The sequence below is a fragment of the Geotrypetes seraphini genome, chromosome 7 (assembly GCF_902459505.1).
Source record: "Geotrypetes seraphini chromosome 7, aGeoSer1.1, whole genome shotgun sequence".
Lineage (NCBI taxonomy): Eukaryota > Metazoa > Chordata > Amphibia > Gymnophiona > Dermophiidae > Geotrypetes > Geotrypetes seraphini.
This window is the reverse complement of record NC_047090.1, coordinates 161731942-161759371: the sequence shown is the minus strand read 5'-3', so window position 1 is coordinate 161759371 and position 27430 is coordinate 161731942. Positions and strand designations below refer to the sequence as shown.

Genomic DNA, 27430 nt, shown 5'->3' with positions numbered 1-27430 from the left:
TGTCTAACCTGGAAAGTAGTATTTCTACTTTGCATCATCTCTGCACATTGAATCAGAGAGCTTCAAGCTCTAGTTTCTGAACTTCCTTTCACATCTTTTTACCATAACAAAGTGGTTCTTCGCACCCATCCAAAATTCCTTCCTAAGATAGTCCTCTGAATTTCTCCTCAACCAGTCCATTATTTTACCTGTTTTATTCCCAAGACCACATTCCTAGCCTGGTAAGGCGGTTCTACATACCTTGGACTGTAAGCATGCTTATTACTTGAATCGCACAAAACCTCACAGAACTTCCACTCAACTGTTCCTGTCATTTGATCCTAACAGACTAGGAACTGTTACCAAGAGAACCATCTCCACCTGGCTTGAGGACTTCATATCCTTTTGCTACGCTCAGACTGGGCTTGTTCTGGATGGTCGTGTCATGGCACATAAAATTAGAGCAATGGCAACCTCAGTAGCTCATTTATGATCCACTCTCTCAGTTCATATCTTCATATCTCACTACTGTTTGGAGAATTATTACAGATGAGATAGTCGGTTCAGCCAAGCAGTTCTACAAAATTTATTCTCTGTTTAAATACCAACTACCCATCAATCCTGTAGTTCAGCTAGGGAGTCCCACATATATACTGCCTGCTTGTCCTAGGATAAAGCACAGTTATTTAACCTGTAACAGGTGTTATCCCAGGATATGCAGGCAGCATATTCTCACCCATGGGTGATGTCATCCATGGAGCCTGGTACGGACAGTGCAAAAGTGTACTGTTACTTTAAACTTCTTCAAAAGTCTCAAGACTGCGCATGTGCCGGTGCTTTCTCACCTAACATCAGCTCACAGGACAATCAGTTCTTCATTTTCCGCAGAGCTGAGAAGGTGTGTTTTTTTGGTCTTCTCCAAAGCACGTCAACTCCTTTCTTTTGTGCCTTCTCGTTTTTATTTTCTTAAGCATATTTTTTTTCTTTGGATTTTATTAAGTTTTTTTTCAAATTTCAATATTTTTAGGCCTTCTAACCCCGTGCAGCCTGTTTTCAAGCCAGGAGAGTCAACCTATTTTTGGGTTTTCACCTACTTGACCTCCCCAGGACCATTGAGTCCTTTGACTTTTCCTTTGATATCTAGGTCTTATAGTGGGTTGAAGCGGTGCATCTGGTGCAGCAGGACTATCTCAGGTACTGATCCGCACAATTGATGCCTCCAGTGTCTGGGACCTGACCACCGGGTTAAGTCCTGTAAGCATTGCTCCCAACTACAAAAAAGATTTTTGAAGGCCAGACAGCTCCATTATGAGAAACTTTTTGTGTCCTTGTCCAGATCATCAAAGATGCCCACCATATCTAATTCTGAACCCACAATGGAGTATCTGTATTGAGGCTAACACAGCCATTGATGTCTGCACCAGCACTGACAACCTGCTAGACATCTGTTTTGTCTCTATTGCCTCCATCGGAGATGCCTTCCGCAAAAGAACACTTCCCCTACCCAACGAGCATTGATGTTCAGAGATCCGCCCTCCTTCGCTGCAGGTGGTGTCACCTCTGAGGCATGCCTCATGTTTGAGGTCACTAATGCCTTGATACCCCTCGCCTCCTACTGTACTGATGAACACAACGGTACCAGTGTCATCCATCTAGGACCAGATCAAGGAACTTCTACACAGGGAGATAGCTACTATGCTGCACACCCAGACAGCATATGCTACCACTGTGACATCACTGGTACTGGCCCAGCCTGAGCCTCGATCCTCTGGAGCCTCAAGGACCAGGTCACATATTCCCATCAGCACCGGTCAGGAACCAAGATCACCAGATTTCTGAGCTCTTCTTCGCAGTCGACGTTGGATCGACATCGTTAACATTCCCGGAGTGATTCCAGGTGCTCACTGACGCTTGTCTCACTCAAGCAGGTATCAAACATTGAAGCAATCTTCCTCACCTCTAGGCATTGAAGAGTATGACTTGCATTTATCATGACATATCTACTCTGTCTGCTTTAACAACACAACCACAGTCTTATGGACTCTCCTCGGATCCATCTCCACCACCACATTAAAGGTGATCTCTGCCAGCGTCCTTATATTTTACCCACTTTATTAGACAGATGGGTGAGTCCCTGTCAGAATGGAATCAGAGTCAGAGCCTAAGGCAAACCTCTTCAATGCCTTGTACTATGAGAAGATTCCCAAAGACTGCCCAAAATTGCCCTTCCATAACCTCATGAAGGATGTGACGTTCAGGAATTGAGATGCCCTGTTCTCATTCCAGTAGCTCCCAGAAATACCAGCTTGGATACCATGTACAGAGTACAATCTTGTTCAGGATTTGATAAACCCCCAGTTACAGTATCAGTCTCTTCTGGTGGAATATGCACTAAAAAAAAGTCTAGCAGTTCTAGATCTTATGCTAGCACCCCTCCAGGAAAAGATGGGAAAACCCTGGACAAGTTTGGAAAATGTCTGTTCCAAAACTCTCAGCTATAACTTCTATATGAGTTTTTGCATGAAGTTATTTTAGCACAAGATCTCTCGGACCAGCTTTCTAACTTCCAGCATTTTACAAAGAATCTCTTAGAAATGAGGGAGTTCAAGGCTCACTCAGTTTTTGATGCTTTTGATGTGACTTCCAGGGTATCTGCCCTTTCCATCTTCATGAGGAGGCAGGTCTGTCTCCACATCTCAGACCTGGACCAAAATGTTCAAGTCCGACTTGCCAATATCACATGTCTGGGGGATGAGCTATTTGGAGAGAAAATAGAGGAAGCTATGCAAAAAATCACAAGACATAAGCAAAATATGACTACTCTTGCAGCTTCTAAAACTACCAGAACTCAACCTGCCAGATGCTGCTATCACTCCTGTTGTTCCGCTTCATACACCAAGAAGAGATACGTGCCATCCACTACCTCTAGAGCTCCTACACAGAGGAGGCTGAGACTTCAGAAAACTCAAGCCACAACCTCCACCACAACAAAAGACCCAATAGTCATTTTGACCGGTTGCTAAAGAGCTTAGCCATAAATCCCCACACCCCATCCTCCCTTCCAATTGGAGGTCGACTACACCACTACCATTATCGTTGGACCCTTATAACAGACACTTGAGTCCTCCATAGAGTTAACATAGTAACATAGTAGATGACGGCAGATAAAGACCCGAATGGTCCATCCAGTCTGCCCAACCTGATTCAATTTAAATTTTTTTTAAAAATTTTTTATTTTTTTTCTTCTTAGCTATTTCTGGGCGAGAATCCAAAGCTTTACCCGGTACTATGCTTGGGTTCCAACTGCCGAAATCTCTGTTAAGACTTACTCCAGCCCATCTACACCCTCCCAGCCATTGAAGCCCTCCCCTGCCCATCCTCCACCAAACGGCCATACACAGACACAGACCGTACAAGTCTGCCCAGTAACTGGCCTAGTTCAATATTTAATATTATTTTCTGATTCTAAATCTTCTGTGTTCATCCCACGCTTCTTTGAACTCAGTCACAGTTTTACTCTCCACCACCTCTCTCGGGAGCGCATTCCAGGCATCCACCACCCTCTCCGTAAAGTAGAATTTCCTAACATTGCACCTGAATCTACCACCCCTCAACCTCAAATTATGTCCTCTGGTTTTACCATTTTCCTTTCTCTGGAAAAGATTTTGTTCTACATTAATACCCTTTAAGTATTTGAACGTCTGAATCATATCTCCCCTGTCTCTCCTTTCCTCTAGGGTATACATATTCAGGGCTTCCAGTCTCTCCTCATACGTCTTCTGGCGCAAGCCTCCTATCATTTTCGTCGCCCTCCTCTGGACCGCCTCAAGTCTTCTTACGTCTTTCGCCAGATACGGTCTCCAAAACTGAACACAATACTCCAAGTGGGGCCTCACCAATGATCTGTACAGGGGCATCAACACCTTCTTCCTTCTACTGACTACGCCTCTCTTTATACAGCCCAGAATCCTTCTGGCAGCAGCCACTGCCTTGTCACACTGTTTTTTTCGCCTTTAGATCTTCGGACACTATCACCCCAAGGTCCCTCTCCCCGTCCGTGCATATCAGCTTCTCTCCTCCCAGCATATACGGTTCCTTCCTATTATTAATCCCCAAATGCATTACTCTGCATTTCTTTGCATTGAATTTTAGTTGCCAGGCATTAGACCATTCCTCTAACTTTTGCAGATCCTTTTTCATATTTTCCACTCCCTCTTCGGTGTCTACTCTGTTACAAATCTTGGTATCATCTGCAAAAAGGCACACTTTTCCTTCTAACCCTTCAGCAATGTCACTTACATACATATTGAACAGGATTGGCCCCAGCACCGAACCCTGAGGGACTCCACTAGTCACCTTTCCTTCCTTCGAGCGACTTCCATTAACCACCACCCTCTGGCGTCTGTCCGACAGCCAGTTTCTGACCCAGTTCACCACTTTGGGTCCTAACTTCAGCCCTTCAAGTTTGTTCAACAGCCTCCTATGAGGAACTGTATCAAAGGCTTTGCTGAAATCCAAGTAAATTACATCTAGCATATGTCCTCAATCCAGCTCTCTGGTCACCCAATCAAAAAATTCAATCAGGTTCGTTTGGTGGATGTTTCGAAGGTGGATGTTTCTGTGTTACATGTCGCAGTCTTCCTGAGCCTACTGTGACCCATTTATTCCTGGGCTGTTTTATTCTTTGAGGTAGAGGTGGTAAGTTGGTATGATTTTGTGGAGTGATGGAAGCTGCTTTAATTGTATTCAATTCCTGTTTAAGTTTGCAGAGTTCAACACGGATATATGGATATGCTCTTTGTTTCCATTGCCTGCATTCAAACAGTCCTCCAAAAGAGTCGTCTTTTGTTTCCCATCAGACAATTCTCCTTCAACAGGAGCTCTTGACCTTGAATTGTATAGTTCAAAATCTTTAAAAACAAAAACCCACAACTGATACTTATATCTGCTACCAAAGGAAAATGGTATTGCAAACATTGCTTTTTTTGCGGCAAAGCTAACTGAGAAAGTTGTCTTATGCATGTGCAGAATTTCTGGGACTCAACATTTTCTTTCCAAAATGTTTCGCAAAGGCCTTACTGCTGAAGCCATATTAATATCAATGCTAAATTATATACAGTAATTTGTTTTCTAGACTCAGGAGGAGATGTTCTTTTGATTCAATTGGATCTCACCTCTGTATTTGATATGATAGACCATTCCCTACTTCTGGCTTGCTTGAAAGACACTGAGCTTAGATACTCCCTTGAATTGGTTTAGGTCTTATTTTTCTCTTCCCATTCATTCCAGATCACTTTTGGGGAACATTTTTCTTCATCTAATCACTCCCAATAGGAGTCCCGCAAGGTTCAGTTCTTGCATCTGTTCTCTTTAATGTATTCTTGGCTCTATCGGCTACCCTTGCATAAGATTTTGAATTCTCATTTTACATAATAATAATAATAATAACAGTTTATATACCGCAGGACTGTGAAGTTATACATGCACAGTAGACCTGCTCAAAGGCTTCTGTAATGGTTGCTAGAGTAGTATTTCCTGTGTCGGGATCCATGGATGATATTACTTATGAGGATTTATGTTCTCAGAGAACACATGCTACAGGTAAAGAACTGTTTTAATGGGGGGAAGTGACGTCACCGAGCTGAATGGACAGCTGACTGCTCAGCTCCGTGTGCCTCGAGCTTATTAATTATCGATTCCCCTCTAATCGGAATGTCCAACCCTTCGAATTGCTGACATTAGAGAGAAAACATCAGGGAGTGTGCCTTTGGTCTTATTTCTCATTCGGTCCGTAGGACACTGAAGGATTTTGCTTTTGTCCCACTGCAGGCTGAAGTGGCAAAGATGGCGCCGAAGGGGGGAGAGGAGTCTACACAGCCAGTTAGTGAGGAGCCTATTGCTGGAGAGCATACTACCCCGATACTGCTGGATCCCCTGGTTGAAGTGCAGTCTTTGTTCCATGAGATACGGAATGAAATGAAGGGACTTGGGGGCAAATTTACAACCCTTGTTGTGGATCTCCGCTCAGAACTGGCTAAGTGTGGCACGCACATGGGAGATTTGGAGGACATCTCGATGAACAGCATGACACTCTTGCCCAGGTTGACACATGCGCCAAAGATCTCCGAGCACAGCATGTTTATATTTATGACAAGCTGGAAGATTTAGAGAATAGAAGCCGGCGGATTACTCTTAGGATCCGGGGAATACCAGAATCCGCGCAATATGCAGACTGAAAACGAAGCCCAATAAATAGCACTTTTCCTCTTTGCTACAGATCTTGAGCTCAGCTCACTGATGGATGTTCCTATAGAGCAAGCCCACCGCGCATTGGCTGCTCCACGGGGCAATAAGCCTAGAGACATTGTCTGCTTTAAGGACTTCAAGACCAAAGAGGTTATTTTCCGAAAAGCCAGATCTTTTGCTACCCTTAAGTGGGAGAATATAGAATTTGAAATCTGTCAAGATTTGTCTGCTATTACCTTACGTCACAGGGCGGATTTGAAACCCCTCCTTTGCTACCTAGTAGAAAAGAAAATTAAGTACCGATGGCGCCACCCATTTGCTCTCCTTTTTTATTTGGAGGGCTCTCTGTGAACTGTGCGGTCCCTTTCAGAGGCCTCACAGATCTTTCCTGATATCCAGCTTACGGAACCCTCTCAGCAACCGTCTGATTGGCTGGCTAATGGTCGCTTGCGCAGACAAGAGCTCTCGCAGCCCAGATGGCAGCGCGCTAGGCGGGATGGTGGTCACCTGAAATGCCACTCGATGGATCTGGAGCAACGTTCCTTGTCTGGCACCTGAAAGAGTTTGTCTGCTGGACAATTGGCTTTTTTTTCTACTGCAGGGTTTTTTTCACTGCTCCAGTGCTGTAAGGGACTCCGGTGTTGCGGAGCATCTTTGAATTTCAGTTATTAGGCATATGGGTTGGACTTTTACAAACGTTGTGTGTTTTACTCAAGAGAGAGGTTTGGTTTTGAGCCTTTGACTTAATTGGTAATTTCTATACTGTTGGGGGGGGGTATATGGGGAGGGGTCCTTCCCTCCTTTGGGTTGCGGGGGTGTACGTTTGGTTAGTGCTCTTGTGTGGTTATGATGGTTTGGAGGGGGGAGGTAGGGTCAGGGGGATGGGGACAGGTAAGGGGGATGTTTAGGTCATTTTGAGTGTCAGGTAGAGTGTTCGTTTGGTTTTCTGACTTTCTTTTGAGATTTTGGGTGACCTGAAATTATTCTCTTTGAATGTACGAGGGCTTAATGTTCCCACGAAGCACCATCTCTTTTATAGGGAATTGGGTCGTCAGAAGGCCCAGGTTGTGTTTTAAAGGAGACTCACTGCCTAAAATGAACATGTGCTGCATCCCCCTGGGTATTCCACAGTCTATTTTGCTTCTAATCAACACCATAAGAAAACTAGAGTGGTGGCCATTCTCTTTCACAACAGTTTAAAGGTACAGGTGACTACAGAGGTGCGGGAACCAGAAGGACATTACTTGTTGCTTGGGGTCACTATTGCTAATCAGAAGTATACCCTTTGCAATTTGTATGCTCCGAATTGGGTCAGGGTGACTTTTTCACATCTTGTTTCCTCACATAGATGGTTTGCTCTTATTGGGGGGGCGACTGTAATTTAGTATTGGACCCCCAGCTTGATAGTTCTTCTTGTAAGAGTTCTAGTGCTCCTGTGGATCGTAGGGGGTTGCAGCAATTGCTATTGCATTGCGGACTCCATGATATTTGGCGTATTAAACATCCTGGGGAGTGGGACTCTACGTTCCTATCCACTGTTCACAACACTGACTCCCGCATAGATTATAGGCTCCCTAGGGGATGGTATGTTATGTTGCTCAGTGCAAGGCTGTGAAATACATACCACGATATTGGCAGATCATTCAGTGCTCAGTTTGGTCCTGACAGTAGAAGGGAGCCCCATAAAGCTACTCATTGGAGGTTTAATGATAGTTTGTTAGTGGACCCCTCCAATGTAGTACAATTGACAAAGGATATTAGAGATTATCTTGAGTTGAATGACATTAATAATATGCATCCTATATTACTGTGGGAGGCATTAAAGGCGGTGCTTAGAGGGAAGGTAATTGCTTTACAGGCTTATACTAGGAAACTGAAAATGTGGGAAGAGCAGGCTAAAAGGCGGGAAATTTCTGACCTTGAATCTCGGGTTTGTGGGTGACGGAGATCAGCTCAGGAACAGGCTCAATTGGCTCAGTTGCAATTGAAATTTAAAAATCTTGAGTTGGCTAGCATTGAGGTGGCATTGCGTCAGACACGCCAAGAATTCTTTGAGTTTAATGACATAGGTAGTAAGCGTTTAGCTCATAAACTGAAAACCCGGGCCACTCGCAATGATATTTTGGGCACCCACGATGCTTCGGGAACTTACTCCAGGATATGGGGAACGCTTTTTTGCAGTTTTACAATGCTCTTTAGCAAGCAGATCCAGCCTCCCTAGATCAGGAGATAGAGGATTATTTAGGCCAGGTTTCCCTGGAGGCTCTCTCTGAGGGGGAAGCAGCTCAGTTATCTAGACCTATAACAGCAATTGAAGTGGAAGAGGTGATTCACTCTCTTTCTTTGAATACTGCCCAAGGTTTGGATGGAATTACTAATAAATTTTATAGGACTTTTCAACATTTATTAGTGCCATTGTTGGTCAGAGTATTTAATAATTTTGATGATTCCCATCCGTTACCCCAGACTTGGCGTACGGCGGCAATAACGTTGATTCATAAGAAGGGGAAGGATCATTCTACCTGTGCAGCGTATCGACCCATCTCACTGCTCAGTGTAGATTATAAAATTTTTACTAAGGTATTGGCTTTGAGATTACAGGTCTATATGCCTCAATTAGTTCATCCCAATCAGGCGGGCTTTATTTCCCGGTGACAGCCCTTTGATAATATTAAAACGGCTTTGCATCTACTTTGGCATACTCAACAAGAGTGGATCCCTGCTCTTGTTTTGTCCTTGGATGCGGAAAAAGCATTTGATCGGGTTAGTTGGGGGTATTTATTTAAGGTGTTGCAAAAGATGGGTATTGGACAGCACTTTTATGGTTGGCTTCAATTATTGTATGATGCCCTGCCTATCCTGTTTGAAACTTAATGGTACCTTGTTATCAGCTATCACTCTAGAGCGAGGGACGTGCCAGGGATGCGCCCTCTCTCCTTTACTTTTTGCACTTTGCTCTCTGGGTTTAAAGTAAACATTGCCAAATCAGAGATTTTAAATGTGACCCTGGAGGAGAGTGCTGTTCAAAGATTGCAATCTATCTTCCCCTTTACGTGGGCTTCTAACTTTATCACTTACTTGGAGTTTAATCTAGAAGCAGATCAAAGGCACTTATATAAATTTAATTGTCCAGAGCATTTGCATGTCTTATTTGTGGAGCTAGAGCGTTGGGAGGGATTGAATCTCAGTTGGATAGGCCGGATCTCAGCTATTAAAATGATGATTTTACCTCAGTTGTTATATGTCTTTTTGGCTCTTCCCATTGCTTTGCCTGATAGTTTTTTCGTCTTGTTTCCCGTAAGGTTTTTGCTTATATTTGGCGTAAGAAGCCCCCATGGGTGCGTCAGAGTATTTTATATAGATCGAAAACGGGGATTCCCAATTTTCATTTGTATTACCAGGCTGCCCTTTTACAAGAGGTGGTGATGTGGGTTACGTATGAGGACTGTCCGTAGATTCATATTGAACAACGCTTTAGTCCTCAGATATCTCTTTGGATGTTGCTCTGCGTTCCAGAAGACTGTTTGCAAACAGCACTAAAAACACCTAGACTGTTTTGCAGAACTGGCATGCACTTCACTGACAGATGTTCCCAGAACATTTGGTTTTTTTCTCAAATGGCAATTGTGACATTGCCTGCTACCTCACCAGGTAGAGAGGGAGTGATCCGTAGTAAATGGATTCCATCGGGCCTCCACACGGTGGACAATATGCAGATGTGCCATTTTCAAGATTTGCAAGAGGAATTTGGTTTGGAGTACATGCACTTATGGATTTATTTATCCCAACAGGCTTTTGGGGAGTTGTCCCTGAGGAAGACCTGGCTTGAACAAGCTTTTGGGGTAGGGGCCGGGAGAGGGAGAGTTTCCCGAGTATACCGTGCCTTATTAAAAAGAGATCCAATCCTAAACTAAATGGGAAATTTATACCATCAGATTTTGTGCAACCTTTTAATTTCTTTTTTACTATACTTTTTCCAGGAACCTCAGCGCCACCACTCAGAGCTCAAACTCGTTCATTGCTCTAAGCTTTATGTGTTAGCTTCTCATCGGATCCGTTTTATATTTTTAAACTCTTTTTGCTTTTGTAATATAAATTAGTTTTAGCGTTTAATCAATTTAACTTTTTAAAGCTTAAACCATTAAGCAGTACTTAGCTTGATATCTTGTGGTCTCTGGCTAGGGGAAACATCTTGCCGACATGTTTCGCTTTGCAGCTTTATCAAGGCTTAACCCCTGACATGTTTCGCTTTGCAGCTTTATCAAGGCTTAACCCCTAAAACATAACAAAAGCCAACATCATTTTCTTAATAGCGACACATAAAGCTTAGAGCACATAAAGCTTAGAGCAATGAATGAGTTTGAGCTCTGAGTGGTGGCGCTGAGGTTCCTGGAAAAAGTTTAAAGTAAAAAAGAAATTAAAAGGTTGCACAAAAACTGATGGTATAAATTTCCCATTTAGTTTAGGATTGGATATCTATTGGAAAGAGCACCTTTAAACTATATTGAATATTGTGCATGGTGTGATTATTAAAAAGAGAGTCACCTATAGATCCTTATAAAGTTTTATGGGAACGGGACATCATGGGGGGGGAGAGGTCTAGCTAGTTGGGACTCTATAGGAGATTATTTAAATCTACATTATCTCTTAATTATATCGAAAACGGTTTTAAAATGTATTACCGTATTTTCACGCAAATAACGCGCACCCGTATAAAACGCGCACACGGGTATAGCGCGCAGAAATCACGATGATATGTACAAAAACTTTGGTATACCGCGCTCACGGGTATACCGCGCATGCTGCCCGACGCTCCTTTCGCCCGCCCTGACTTTCCGTGCGCTGTCCCGACTCTCCGTTCACCCCCCCTGACTTCCGTGCACTGTCCCCCCTTGAAGGTCTGTCCCCATCCTGAAAGCCTGATGCCCCCCCCCCCGACGTCCGATACATCCCTCCCCCCCGAAGGACCGCCGACTCCCCAACAATATCGGGCCAGGAGGGAGCCCAAATCCTCCTGGCCACGGCGACCCCCTAACCCCACCCCGCACTACATTACGGGCAGGAGGGATCCCAGGCCCTCCTGCCCTCGACGCCAACCCCCCCCCCCCCAACGACCGCCCCCCCCTCAAGAACCTCCGACCGCCCCCCCAGCCGACCCGCGACCCCCCTGGCGACCCCCCCACCCCCCTTCCCCGTACCTTTGGTAGTTGGGCCAGAAGGGAGCCAAACCCTCCTGGCCACGGCGACCCCCTAACCCCACCCCGCACTACATTACGGGCAGGAGGGATCCCAGGCCCTCCTGCCCTCGACGCAAACCCCCCTCCCCCCCAACGACCGCCCCCCCCAAGAACCTCCGACCGCCCCCCCAGCCGACCCGCGACCCCCCTGGCGACCCCCACGACCCCCCCACCCCCCTTCCCCGTACCTTTGGTAGTTGGCCGGACAGACGGGAGCCAAACCCGCCTGTCCGGCAGGCAGCCAACGAAGGAATGAGGCCGGATTGGCCCATCCATCCTAAAGCTCCGCCTACTGGTGGGGCCTAAGGCGCGTGGGCCAATCAGAATAGGCCCTGGAGCCTTAGGTCCCACCTGGGGGCGCGGCCTGAGGCACATGGGCCCAACCCCGACCATGTGCCTCAGGCCGCGCCCCCAGGTGGGACCTAAGGCTCCAGGGCCTATTCTGATTGGCCCACGCGCCTTAGGCCCCACCAGTAAGCGGAGCTTTAGGATGGATGGGCCAATCCGGCCTCATTCCTTCGTTGGCTGCCTGCCGGACAGGCGGGTTTGGCTCCCGTCTGTCCGGCCAACTACCAAAGGTACGGGGAAGGGGGGTGGGGGGGTCGTGGGGGTCGCCAGGGGGATCGCGGGTCAGCTGGGGGGCGGTCGGAGGTTCTTGGGGGGGGGCGGGCGTTGGGGGGGAGGGGGGTTTGCGTCGAGGGCAGGAGGGCCTGGGATCCCTCCTGCCCGTAATGTAGTGCGGGGTGGGGTTAGGGGGTCGCCGTGGCCAGGAGGGTTTGGGCTCCCTTCTGGCCCGATATTGTCGGGAAGTCGGCGGTCCTGCCGGGGGGGGGGGCTGTATCGGACGTCGGGGAGTCGAACGGGCAAGAGGGCTTGGGCTCCCTCTTGCTCCGATCGTGGATGCGGGTGCGGGTGGGATCGCGTGCGAGCGGTCGTTCGGGGTGGGGGTGCGAGCGGTCCTGCTGGGGGGGTGAATCGGGCGTCGGGCGGGGTGGGAACTATGTTTTAAAACTTTTGTATACCGCGCTCACGCATATAACGCGCGAGGGGTATGCGCGGTAGGTAAAAACGCGTATAACGCGCGCGTTATATGCGTGAAAATACGGTATAGGTGGTATTATACCCCTGTGAGGATCTTTTCCATGTAGGTAATGATCGCTGCTGGCGACAGTGTGGGGAGCAGGGGGATTTCATACATATCTGGTGGGCCTGCCTTAGAGTGCGACTTTACTGGCAGCGAATTGGTTGCTTTTTAGTTAAGATCTTTAAGAAGCATTGTTGTTTGTTGCTGTAATGTTGCTTATTAAATGTGGGAGTTCCTGGTTTTACGCCACATGAGCAGAAATTGGCAACCTATATTTTCACAGCTGCCAGGCTTGCCCTGGTACAATGTTGACGTACTTCCAGGATGCCTCCTCTTCAAACTGTTTACTCTAGATTGGATTATTTACAACTAATGTCCAATCTGACAGCCTTGAAGCATAATATAATGTTAGCCTACCGTAAGATATGGGACCCATATATACAATATAGACAACACTCTACCTAGATTTCATTTGTTTGTTTCACTCTTTTTTTTTTTTTTTTTTTTTTGGGGGGGGGGGAGGTTTTGGGGAGAGGTGGACAGTTGGTGAGGGGCTTTGTGACTACTTGTGTGTTGGTTCTTGCTTTAATTGTTGATCTGGATGAGGATATGATGTTTACATTATTTTGTGCTTTTGCATTTGTTTGCTGTATTGTATTTGGCTGTTTTATATTGTGGAAAAATTTAATAAACAAAGTTAAAAAAAATAACTGTTTTAACACGAGTCAATAGTTATGTGAAATTTTAGCACACCTTCCCCCCCAACATAACAATCTATTATCAACAAGATCAGAAAAAATTATTCAAACAACTTCATCTTAACATCACATACTGTCACCCTTCAGAATGTGGCTACACTTGCACATTGAATTCCCTATGCCCATTTACTTACCCTCCCATCATTTAAACCCCTCACACACAAACACACACACACAGTACTTCTTATTAGCACACATTCTTTACTCATGATTTGTTACATTGGCTGTATAATCTTCTCCCAGTGGGGCATTCCTGAAATTAATCTATTTGCAGCAGTCCTGAACAGAAAAGTGCCAATCTTCTGCTTCAAAAAGAGGTTAGAAGGTAGGCTGTAGCTGCATTTAATAAAGTCCTATTATTTTATTCTGCCTTTCCAGATAATGCTCAAATACAAATATTTTCTGTTCAAAAAGCTTATAATCTGAATGGATACCAGAGACAACAGGAGATAAAGTTGCATGCTAAGATCATAAGAAGTAAACTTGGGGATGTAAGATTTGAACTTTAATTTCCTGGTTCTTAACTCATTTCTCTAATCATTAGGCCACTCATTCTCTTGCCTTTTCCATTCTTTAGGGGTGATCATCTGTATGAGTATTCTTCAGTATTCCTAGTAACTAAAACTTATGATAAAACTAAGAAAAAACATGAAGTTATGATATTGAAAAATATTTGTTTAACAGTTCTCTTAGGATACCAGTTTGGGGAATATATTGAACTATAAAATAAGGAATAATTATTCCATCTTTATACCAATTACTTGCTCTCATATTCTTGGTGTTGAAGAGGATGTATCAGGTCTGATACAGATGAGTCAGATGAGGTATCCCAAGGTCTTCTGACTCCTTGAAAGAAGTGCACTGGGAGGTCTTAACTACTGCTTCTAATCATTTCTATAGCACTGCTAGATGTACGCAGTGCTATGCGTTAAAACATTCAAGAGACAATCCCTACTCGGAGCTTAAAATTTAATTGAACAAACAGGACAAGTAAGTCTTAAGTTCTGAAAAAAGGAAATTTGCCATCTGGTGTGAGGGCAGGGACCTAGATAACTTCTCAAATTCTGAACACACTTATGCACATCCACACAACCACGCACAGACACACACATACACACACATTTTGCTTTAATAGTTTCTGCATCTCTAAATCCAGCCTTAAAAGCAGCTACAATAAGGTACGCCTCCATGCAGTCAGCACTTCAGTGTTAAGTTCTGGAGCTTGTTGCCAGAGGATGTGGTAACAACAGTTAGCTTAGCTGGGTTTAAGAAGGGTTTGGACAGGTTCCAGGAGAAAAGTCCAGTCTGCTATTGAGACAGATATGGGGGAATCCGCTGCTTGCCCTGGATCAATAGCATGGAATGTTGCTACTCTTTGGATTTCTGCCAGGTACTTGTGACCTGGATTTGTTACTGTTGGATACAGGAAACTGGGCTAGATGGACTATTGGTCTGACCCAGTATGGCTATTAAGTTCTTAGGCTGAATATTACTATCAAATGAATAGTTTCTGGTGCTGCCTCTGGCTCTTCCCCTAACTCTTCCCCTAACTTGGTTCTTTATGTGGCCATTCAATGAGTTGAATAGCCCAATATTATCTGTAAAAGTTTTAAAATTACATAGATAAATGAGTGTTACTTTCACCAGCCTGTGAATACGTAACTTATTCTGAATTTTGGGCCCCACTATGTGCTAGATTAACTAAACTTACCGATCCTGTCCCAACAATCTCAAAACCAGTTTTACTGGTTTTGCGATCGTTTACCGACTCGATCCACTAAACAGCTTCCTGATCAATCTCCAATCTGATCCACCCATGCAAATGAGAGGAAATGGCATGCAAAAGTAGGAAGCCATCAATTCACTAAGCAGAAGAAGAAACACCAATTGGGTTTGCCAATCCGATAAGAAGCGACTGCTGAAGACCAGTCGTTTACTATCCTTGCCAACTCTCCTGCCTTCTTCCGCCCTGAAATATCAGTATCGAGGTTACAATCCCACATAAAACAACCATCAAAATTAAAAATAAAACTGTAAAATATCTTTACAGATGCATAAGAATTCATTTTTTATATATTCTGTAAAAAGTGCATTGCAAGCCTGTGGGTTTAACCCGCAGGTTTAAAGCGTGTTCTGTTCGATAATCTGGCTACACAAATAATTCACTGCGTCGGTCACAATCATTCCTGCAAAAGTAAGCTGCAGCCACTCCTCCCCCTTTCTTTTGAGCTCGCTTGTGCTTTGCTGCCAATGACGTGCGGGAATAAACCCCACTCACTAACTATGTAGTAAGGGCGAAGAGCTAGCACATGCGTAAATTGCATCAATAAACAACAAGGATACACTGCGCATGCATTTTGATCGCTCTTACAGTGATCAGTGGGATCGCTATAGGGCGTACGTCCAATGAGATCATTTGCATGTAGAATCTGTAGTGAATCAGTCGCTCAGCAAAACTCGGCCAAGAATCACCCAACAACGATCCAGATCGGTAAGTTTAGTGAATCTAGGCCTATATCTGTTCAGCCTTTAGTCATCAAATTTCACATAGGTCTTAATTTAATTAACACTTCTCACTAAGTCTCCCTTTATATCCTATGACGTTAGTATGGATTAAACCCACTGCCTTTTTATTAATGGGTAATGGGTGTTAGCTGGCTGGCTAGGGCATGGGGTGGAGAGTGCTGGCTGGGGCTCCGGGGTGAGGGCTAGCTAGCTGGTACATATGGGAGGGTAGAAGGCTGGCTAACCGGTTCATGGGGAGGGGAGGGCTGACTGGTACCTAGGAGGAGAGAAGGCTGTCTGGCAGATGGTGGGGGGCAAGATGGCTGGCTGGTACACAGGAGAGAGGGCTGGATGGGTGTCAGGAAAAGACTGGCTAATATGCAGGGGGATGGGGTGTCTGGTGCAGAGATAGATGATACGTCGGGGGGGAGAGAGAGAAGAAAAAAGAATGCTAGATAGGAGAGTGGGTGGGATGGGAAGAGAGCTGAATTGAAGGTATGAGGAAGAAAGGTGGGGGAAAGATGCTGAATGCACAGACAAGGAGAGGGATGATTAACCTGCAGAAGGGTGGAATTTAGATATGCTGAGGGGACAGAAGATGGAGAAGGGAAAAAGCTGAACACAGAGAGGCACAGGAACACAGGGGTTGGAACAGGGATATGGAGAGAGAAGAAATGTTTTATTTATTTATTTTTATTTAAAACATTTATATTTTGCATAATCAAAACAGGAGGGGGAAGAAAAGGAACAGAGTAAAAGATGAATGGGACTTGGAGGGGGAGAGAGAGAAAGGAAACAAAGTAGAAGATAGATGAAACATGGGGGAGGGGTAGAAATGATGTAAGAGAGATGCTGACATGGAAGATGGAGAACGACACCAAGGGATGCTAGATACAGGGGGGAATAAGGTGGCAAAGAGATGCTAGATGAAGAAAGAAACTGAAAACCTGGCTTTTCTCTAGCATATAATAATCTCTTCTCCTGATTACATCCCCTCTTTTTATGCTTTGTAAACTCTTTCTCTTCTCTCTTCCCATATTTTTTAAACTCTGTAAACCGTGTCGAGCTCCACTTCAGTGGAGAAGATGCGGTTTATAAACCTAAGGCTTAGTTTAGTTTAGTTAGTTTAGAAAGAAGATACTGTGGAAAATGGAGGAAAAAGAAGGAGCTGGAAGAAAGATGAGAGTTGGTAAAAAAATCTAGGGAATAATATAATGAAGAATGAGAATGCTGAGGTGAGGTGAGGAAGCTGAAAAGTAAGAATGAATGAAATCTGAGCAGATAGAACTAAATGAAGGAAAGCTGAAAAGAAAAGATCAACGTCAAAGATGGATATAGGAGGGAAAGTGAAAAAAGAGGATGAGAGACAAAATGGCTGATAGACTAGAGATCTTTTTAAAAAAGTTAAGAAAAGTCAAGAGTAAAGCAGAAACTAGACATGTGGCAGACCATTTTCAAAAGGACATCTAAGTCCGACTTTGAATGCTTCACACAAAAAGTCCAAAGCTGAAGGTGAAGAAACGGCCATTTTCAAACGGTACGTCCAAATAATTAAAAAAAAAAAAAAAAAAAAATCTCTTACTTGGATGTCTTGACCGCTAAAACATCTAGGCCACCAGAACATCTAACTTTATTTGCCATTTTCAACCACAAAAATGACTGGAGGTGGCACTTATATGGCAGTATAGTGGGTTTTGGTGGACTCACCCCTAAAAATCTGAATAAAACAGTACACACCTGTCTGTAGAACATCAACATCTGGTATGGGAATGGTTAGAGCATCACATAGGTATCTTTAAGTAGCCTGGTGAATGGGTTAATGAGCCATAGATAGGCGGACCCAGACCCTTAAGACACACTAACCACTACATTTTTGGTGGAAAGTGTGAGTCCACCAAAATCCTTCTATACTGCCATATAAGTGCCACCTGCAGTCATAAGGGCTATTGGGGTGGTAGACAGATGGGCATAGGTTTTGGAGGGATCAGCATACATTTTAAGGGGGTTATGGTGAGATGTATATCTGGCACCCTTTATGTGAAGTTCATAGCAGTGCCCTCTAAGGTGCCCCACCCATCTATTGTCTGTACTCTGAAAAATTGTTTGTACCCTGATAAATACTGCACAATTTTGTATGTCCAAGCACCTAAACCTATTGTACATCTTATTTGCCTAATTACTTCTACTGTGTATGTTTACTTGTAGACCGTTCTGAGCTACTGGGAGAACGGGATATAAATCTAAATAAATAAATAAATAAAAATAAATAAATATTGGGATGTCTATGTGGCCAGTCCATTACAATGCTGGCACCTCCCACGTTTAAATGGTCTAGATTTGGATGTTTTCAACTTGAATGTTTCTGTGGCCTTCTACTTTCCATAGTAACATAGTAGATGACAGCAGATAAAGACCCGAATGGTCCATCCAGTCTGCCCAACCTGATTCAATTTAATTTTTTTCTTAGCTATTTCTGGGCAAGAATCCAAAGCTCTACCCGGTACTGTTCTTGGATTCCAACTGCCGAAATCTCCGTTAAAACCTATTCCAGGTTGGACTTTCTCCGTTAATAGCCTTGAAAAGTAGGCAGTAGAATTTGAAGTGTACTCTTGCTTGTATTGGAAGCCAGTGTGAGTCATGGTATGCCTCTGTGATATGGTCATATTTTTTTAGTGAGTAGATGAGTCTCAGGGCTGTATTTTATATTGTTTGTAATTGTTTTATCATGTTTGCTGGGTATGGGAGGTATAGTATATTGCAGTAGTCTATATTAGTCCAAGGATAAGAGATTGTACCAAAAGTAGGAATTGTTTCCTGTCGAAGAATTTTCGGATTTGTCTTAGATTTCTCATGGTCACGAACGATGCTTTTATTACTTTGTTGATTTGTGGTTGCATGATACAACCTCTGTCAATTATTACTCCCAGAAGTTTTAGTGTGGGTTGAATTGGGTATGAGATCGAGTTTATTACTAGATTTGTTAAGGTTGGAGTTTTGTTGTTTTCTAGGAGTTATTACTTAATCCCATCCAATGGCCATTTGATCAGTTTGGGTACCTTTATGGCACTTAGATGCTTCTAAAACAGGTCTAGCTCAGAACATCTAATTTCCATCTAGATCTCTAGAGCTGTTAATCACTATCTTTTAACTTTAATTCTACTCAATTTGTAGCATCTTTTAATCATTGTAAACCGCATAGAACTTCACGGTCCTGCGGTATATAAACTGTTGTTATTATTATTATCTAGGATGACTTGCAAAAGGTTCGATTATCACCACAAAACATCCAAGTCTAACCTGGCCCACAGCCCACCCAAAACACGCCCCTTTCTGAATTGGATGTTTTGGAGGACAAATGTCAAAGAAGCGTGGGATGAACACAGAAGATTTAGAATCAGAAAATAATATTAAAGATTGAACTAGGCCAGTTACTGGGCAGACTTGTACGGTCTGTGTCTGTGCATGGCCGTTTGGAGGAGGATGGGCAGGGGAGGGCTTCAATGGCTGGGAGGGTGTAGATGGGCTGGAGTAAGTCTTAACAGAGATTTCGGCAGTTGGAACCCAAGCACAGTACCGGGAAAAGCTTTGGATTCTCGCCCAGAAATAGCTAAGAAGAAAAAAAAAAAAAAAAATTTAAATTGAATCAGGTTGGGCAGACTGGATAGACCATTCGGGTCTTTATCTGCCGTCATCTACTATGTTACTATGTAAAACGTCTTAAGTTCTTTATTTTGATTACTGGCATTTGGGCATTTTGCAGAGAAAAATGTCCAAATACTGATTTTTAGACATTTTTGTATTTTGAAAATGCTCCTACAAGACATGATTGGAAAAAATAACACTAAAGATAGAAAAAATGTTTTGTTAGTGAATGGAAATTTTACAGTAAGTTTACGCTGCTTTCTTTATATTTTGCAGAGTTCAGGGTGATGATTCTATTTCTCTTGTGTTGCACTACCTGTTTTTGTGCAGGTAGAGTTTTGCTTGAAAAGTATTCATATATGTTTGCAAATGTGATTTACACATGTACTTTTTGTCCCCTAACATAAAAACACATCCCAGGAAGACCTGCTCACAGTGTAGCTAGAGGTCCATGCATTGTGGCAGTACACGAACTTTAAGCTGCATTGAGGGTGGATGATTTTCAGCCAGTATGTACTTTTTACCTGAAGAAAACTTTTCAAAAATGCTCTTTGTGTTTTTTGATCATTGAATATGTGTATCGGGTCCTTTATATATAGTGATGTGAAGCTTATTTTTACAGATAATGTATAGGTTGCTATTCTTCCTGGGGTCCAGTGTCTGATCTCCCAGTCTCTCCTCCAGCCCCATATCTGGATCTTCTCTCCCTACCTTTCCCCATGCAGCTATTGACCTCTGTATCTCCTTCATCACTCTTAAGTATAGAACCTTCCAGTGGAGGCCCACACTTGAGCACTGCCACGCTCTGCTGTCTCCCTGACAGGAAATTTCACAGGAGTTCCCATGATGCATTTCCTGTGATGAGGCAGCACATAAGCACAGGCCTCTACTGAAAGGCTCCATGCTGGTCCAGAGCACCTTTAGAGTTTCAGAAGAGGTATGGGGGAAAGCAGCCACATGAGGAAGGAAAAGACTTTTAAAAAACCCACAAAACTGGCCCAAGACTAGGAGAAAAGATGCTGTACTGGGGGGAAGGGAAGATGTTGAACATGGGGGTGGCAAATATAGGCAAATGCTGAACCTCAAATCAGCTTGCATATAGATTGCCTCCCTGACTTTTAGATTTCAAATACCTGTAGTTACAAATTTTGTGACCTATTCATAGTGTGACCATATGGCTCCAGAAAAAAGGGAACGGATTGAGACATCCGGGTTTTACTTCCATTGAAAGCAACCAAGATGTCTCAATCTGTTCTCCTTACTTCCATGCTTTCAATGGAAGTAAAACCCAGATGTCTCAATCCGTCCCCTTTTTTCTGGAGCCATATGGTCACACTACCTATTTATGACTGTTTATGATAAATGTCTGGTTTTTCACTGCTCTCATTTCTTCAGTCAATTCATAAAAGACAACAGAAGACACCCCAAAATTTTGGAGATGCAAGTGAGCAGTTGAAATGTTCATGATAGAATTCTGATATAGTTTGGATGTTTTTGAATGTTTTTATGTTAATATGCATTTTGGGCTTTATACTTACTAATGTTTCTTTCTTTCTTTCTTTTTTTTTTTTGTTTAGCTGGCGTACTGTGTAGTTCAATTTTTAGAGAAGGACAGCACACTTACTGAACCAGTAGGTTTATTATTACTTTTTAAGAAATGAATTCAATGAAAGCAATTACAACAGTTATTTGCAGATTTGTTTGATTCCAATTCAGAGTTAATATTGCCTTAAAAAAATGAGGTTCTGCTTACAGAAGTAATCTAAATATGTTAACAAACTTTTTTTTCTAAACCGCCAAAAAGCAAACGGGATGCTAGGAATTATTAAAAAATGGATGGTTAACAAGATTAAGAATGTCATAATGCCCCTGTATCGCTCCATGGTGCGACTTCATTTAGAGTATTGCGTTCAATTCTGGTCTCCTTATCTAAGAAAGATATAGTGGTGCTAGAAAAGGTTCAAAGAAGAGCGACCAAGATGATAAAGGGGATGGAACTCCTTTCATATGAGGAAAGACTAAAACAGTTAGGGCTCTTCAGCTTGGAAAAGAGACGGCTGAGGGGAGATATAATTGAAGTCTACAAAATCCTGAGTGGAGTAGAACGGGTACAAGTGCATTGATTTATCACTCTGTCAAAAATTACAAAGACTAGGGGACACTCAAAGTTACAGGGGAATACTCTTAAAACCAATAGGAGGAATTTTTTTTCACTCAGAGAATAGTTAAGCTCTGGAACGCGTTGCCAGAGGATGTGGTAAGAGCGGATAGCGTAGCTGGTTTTAAGAAAGGTTTGGACAAGTTCCTGGAGGAAAAGTCTATAGTCTGTTATTGAGAAAGACATGGGGGAAGCCACTGCTTGCCCTGTATCGGTAACGTGGAACATTGCTACTCCTTGGGTTTTGACCTGGATTGGCCACTATGAGAACGGGTTACTGGGCTTGATGGACCATTGGTTTGACCCAGTAAGACTATTCTTATGTTCTTATATATGAGTTTATTTTTATTTAGTGGTGGTGCAATTTATCCTTTCTTTTTTTTTTTTTCTAGAAACCTCTACTGCAGCTTTTACAAAGCTGCGGTAGAGGTTTCTACCGTGGGCTGACAAGATAAATGCTCTGCTACTCATTCTGTGAGCGTCAGAGCATTTACCTTGCCAGCACATGGTAGAAACCTCTACTGCGGTTTTGTGAAAGCCAGCATCAGTGATAAAGGAAATATAAGGAAAGGAATACAAAAAATAAAAGACAAACAAGGAAAAAATAGAGTACAACAATTGACCACTACACTGGAAAATGGATTCAAGGAAAGGAAAAATATAAGGAATATAAATAAATATAGAACATTAACCTACAATAGCTCAGTATCCTTAGCTTGCCCATAGAGTTTTTCCAGCTGCAGAGGCTCATTCCTCTTCCACAGTAATAAACTCTAATAGTTGTTTGGTATTGAAAAACATATAAGATTTAGAATCAAAGAATACTACACAAATACAAGGAAACTTCAACACAAAGGTGGCTCCTAAGGCCAAAATTTTGGGATGTAAGATGTAAGAACAGCCATATTGGATCAGACCAATGGTCCATCTAACCCAATATCCTAACAGTGGCCAGTCCAAGTCACAAATACCTGGCAGAAACCCAAATAATAGCAAAATTCCACAGTACTGATCCTGGGCAAGCAGTAGCTTCCCCCATGTCTGTCTTAATAGCAGACTATGAATTGTTCCTTCAGGAACATGTCCAAATCTTTCTTAAACCCAGCTATGCAAACTGTGGTTACTACATCCTCTGCCAGTGAGTTCCAGAGTTTAACTGTCAGTGAAAAAATATTTCTTCCTATCCTTTTTAAAGTATTTCCATGTAATTTCATTGAGTGTCTCCTGGTTTTTGTACTTTTTGAAAGGGTGAAAAATCGATTCACTCTTACCCAGTCTAGATCTCACTTAAAAAAACCAAGCCTTTTTAGTCTTTCCTCATACAAGAAGCATTCTATTTCCTTTGTCATTTTGGTTACTCTTCTTTCAAACTTATCTAATTCCACTATATTTTTTGAGATTCGGCAACAGAAACTGTGAACAATACTCAAGGTGAGGTTGCACCATGGATTGATACAGAGATGTTATAATATTCTTGGTCTTATTTACCATCCTTTTCCTTATAATTCCTAGCATCCTGTTTGTTTGTTTTTTGCCACTGCCACACACTGGGCAGATGATTTCAGCATAGTATCTACAGTGACACCCAGATCTTTTTCTTGGGTGCTAACTCATTAGGTGGACCCTAGCAGTCCCCAGGTTAAGAATGAATTAGGTTGTTAAGTTGGAACTTGTAGATTTTAAGATTTGTGCTGCTTGCCTCTGCTCCCAGCTGAAGGTGTTTTATCTTTACCCGTGAACCAGGTCTTTCTGAAATCCACAGACTTTTCTCTGCACTGCTCCTCCCACTTAGCTGAGGAACACAGAGCCCCCTGTAGTTTTCATTTCTGTAAGCAAACCGTGCAGAAGTCTTTCTGGTCTGCTCTGCTGCTTTTTTATTTTTTTCGCTAAAGTTCATCGCCTTTTCGACTTGGGTGCCTTGAGACCTCTTTGGATGGGCTCTCTGCCTGGAAAGGGGACACAGATTCAAGTTTCAAGTTTATTTCGTATTTGATAAAATAGCTTTTTTCAAAGAATACAAAGCGATGAACAATAATTTTTTTTAAAAAATTATTTTTTTTTTTAAAAGAAGGAGATAAACATACACATACATTTCATAGGGAAATCTGGCAAGAACTGCAATTTGATATAGGAAAGAACAAATAAGGATAAAATAATAGGAATTAAGTTATATTAGATCAGTCTTGCCGCTGACCTGGACTGCTCTACTGGGCAAGCTTCGGTGGACTTGTGGAGCCAACTTGCTGTATGCTGACCTCGAAGCTCAGGGTCCGTCCTCCTGGGAGCCTGCTTACTTTTTGACCTTGTCAGAGGTTTAAGCGCATGCTGTTTGTGCCTTGAGTAATAGCCCTCAGGGTATCAGGGTGCAGGCTGCGTTTCTGTCTCCCAGTTGCATGAGAAGGTTTCGGTTGGAGTCAGTCTGACTGGCAGCCCAAAGATCCTGAAGATTGGACTGTTCAAAGAAAAATTTTAGGCAGAAGCTTCTTTCCCTTTGCTTCAGTTGCACAGACAGAGCCGACAGGCAGACACTTTGGAGATTTTAAGTACAGCCTCATTGATTCCTATGGGAAAAATGGGGAGGGGGTTTGAAAATGGGGTTTTCAGCACTTTCTGGGGATAAAGGTCAGGCTTCCCACCCCAAAAAAACCCTAAATCACCATTTTTTTGCACTTTGATTCGGCCTCCACAAGGCGTTTTAGATGTGAATTTCCTGGTGGCAGCCATTTTGGATTTTTAGCAATCTAATTTTAAACTTCAGTTTTCTGCCTCACAACCCCTCGATTTTGATTAAAATTGCCAGGGATGGACTCCTCCACATTTATATATATGAATTCATGTGTAGATTGCGCTGCTTTGATGGTGAAGGAGCATCCATATACTGCATGTCATGGCATGTAAGGGGAGGGGGCGGGAGCTTCAGGCTTCTGGGTCCTCCAGGTTGAGGAGCCTGTATGGGTCCTGGAAATGGGCAGAACATCTCATCCAGTGCCCTTTTTTTGGTGGGGACGCAAAGTGCAGGTGTACGGAGTCAAGGGACCTCTCGCAGTCCTTGTCTTGGACTTGCAGAGAGCCAGTGCCTGCCCCCCCCCCCCCCGAGATGTGGCTTTTCTCTGGAATTTGTTTAGCTCATGTGGAGAGCATTTCTTACAGACCCGACCCATGCAGCGCAGCCGATGGGCACACCACAAACTTCTATGTCAGGGCCTTCATTTATGGAGGTCCATGTTCAGGTCCCCAATGCCCCTGTCCTCACAGACCAGGACTACCTAAACTGGCACACTGATATTAAGACATAACATAACATAAAATCAACTTATAGATCCCATAACCGTAAAGATCTATGCAGTTTACAAAATATTAACCTTTATTACAAATAGAACTCTGAAGAAAATTAATTACCCAAAAATCTAGAGAATAGATAAGCCTTCTGAATTCCAGGTATGACATGACATAGATAGTAAGAATAATTGCTTCAAATGTTTATCCCAAAGAGTGACCTGATATGACAGAGTACGTTTGTGATATCTAATAAACTTGTAACCCTTCACTGATGAGTAAGTGAAAAAAACATGGATTTTGCAAAAGTATTTTAGATTGGGGGCTGTGAATACATCTAAAAGATATAAGGGTGCCTGACCTGTTATGATTCTATAATAAATACAACCAAACTAGAAGATGATACGGGCCTCTATGAGCAGCTAATGCAATTCGCAATAAAATGAAGATACGTGGTCATATTTTTTCAAGCCATAGTGTTCTGTTGTAGTCATAGTCTGAAAATATTCTTCTTTTTTCCTGCTAGATAGACTATATTGCAATAGTCTAAATGTTCCAAAACCAGTGATTGAACTAGCGACTTAAATGCAAGGGTTATGCTGCATGAGGGATGGGAGGGAAAGAAGGAAAAATGATTTTATTTTCATTTTAGTGATCAAAATGTGTCCGTTTTGAGAAATTATATCTGCTGTCTGTATTTTGCACTATATTTGTCTATTTTTCTATAGTTGATACTGAGGTGACATTGCATATTTTAAAGTCATCTGCCTTGACCTCTTTGAAAAAACCCCCAAATATAAATGATGATTTTCTCTGCTTACAGTGTGCTTTGTGTTTTTTTAATTTTGTGGTTACCATTATATTATTTTTTAATTATTATTTTCATATTTTATTAATATTTGTTAACATCAATAACAAAGATCAGGAAAAGAAAAAGAAACAAAACTTATAATTTCAAAATAAGATTTACGCCAAGTCCACATTAAAGGAAGCCGCTCAATACAGAAGGTAAAAATTTATATGAGACAAATACATTCACTGTTCCCTCTAAGCTGAGCAGGAGTCCTCCACCCACAGTCTCACCAATAGAGGGTGCTGTTTTACTGTCACATTTTTCAATTGTGAGGGACAGGCAAGTTCTGCAGGACTCCAGGGAACATACCTGTCCTTAGCGACTGAAAATATTCCACCCCCTAGTGGTAGCAATGCAGCTGGAGGACACCTGCTCAGCTTAGAGGGAACACTAAAAAATGAAAGCCGAGATGAAGCGAAAATGCAAAAGCGGCAACACGTTTATTATGGGAGACTTCAACTACCCTGGGATAGACTGGAGTCTTGGAAGCTCAAAATGCGCTAGGGAGACGGAATTCCTGGAGGCTACACAAGATTGCTTCATGGAGCAGCTTGTTAGAGAACCGATGAGAGGAAATGTCACTCTGGATCTAATCCTAAATTGGTTAAGGGGACCTGCAAAGGAAATGGAAGTAGTGGGACCGTTGGGAAACAGCGATCATAATATGATCAACTTCAAGGTTGAGGTAGGAGTACCGAAAGGAAAAAGAACCATAGCGACAACTTTTAACTTCAGGAAAGGAAACTACGAAGTAATGAGGGAAACGGTAAGGAAGAAACTTAGGAACACTTCCAAAAAAATTGCAAACGGTAAATCATGCCTGGTCTTTTTTCAAGGACACGGTGAGTGAGGCGCAAAATCTATATATCCCCAGAAAGGGGTGCAAAAAGAGTCGAACAAAAGACTCGGCGTGGTTAACTAAAATAATGAAGGAAGCGATAGGCAATAAGAAAAATTCATTCAGGAAATGGAAAAAGGACAAAACTGAGGGAACTGGAAAGAGCACAGGAAGTATCAAAAAGTCTGTGTGGTTCGAAAAGCCAAAAGAGAGTATGAAGAGAGGCTAGCCAGGGAAGCACGAAATTTCAAACCGTTCTTTAGATATGTTAAAGGGAAGCAGCCGGCTAGGGAGGAGGTGGGCCCGCTGGACGACGGAGACAGGAAGGGAGTGGTGAAGGAGGAGAAAGAAGTGGCAGAAAGGCTTAACATGTTCTTTTCGTCTGTATTTACAAACAAAGATACATCCAACATACCAGAACCTGATCAATTCTTCAATGGAAGTCAAGCAGAGAAATTAACATCCATGGAAGTGAGCCTTGAAGATGTGCGCAGGCAGATAGAAAAACTAAAAACTGACAAATCCCCGGGTCTGGACGGAATACATCCAAGGGTTCTGAAGGAATTAAAGGAGGAGATAGCGGAACTACTGCAGCAAATTTGCAACTTATCCTTGAAAACAGGCGTGATCCTGGAGGATTGGAAGATAGCCAATCTTACACGCATCTTTAAAAAGGGATCAAGAGGTGACCCAGAAAACTACAGACCAGTGAGCCTGACCTCGGTTCCGGGGAAAATGGCAGAAGCACTGATAAAAGAAAACATCGATGAACATTTTGAAAGAAACGAACTTCTGATAACCAGCTAACATGGTTTCTGCAAGGAGAGATCATACCTAACGAACTTATTGCACTT

The 27430-nt window shown here is 42.9% G+C and overlaps 1 protein-coding gene across 2 annotated transcripts in view; it reads left to right on the top strand.

The window, feature by feature from the left end:
• Nucleotides 1-27430, top strand: part of PPP2R5C (protein phosphatase 2 regulatory subunit B'gamma) — a 322861-nt gene that overhangs the window by 231994 nt on the left and 63437 nt on the right. For both annotated transcript variants that reach the window (XM_033953398.1, XM_033953399.1), the window contains one exon: nucleotides 21029-21082. In XM_033953398.1, coding sequence (XP_033809289.1) covers nucleotides 21029-21082 — 54 coding nt within the window. The remainder of the gene's footprint in view (nucleotides 1-21028; nucleotides 21083-27430) is intronic.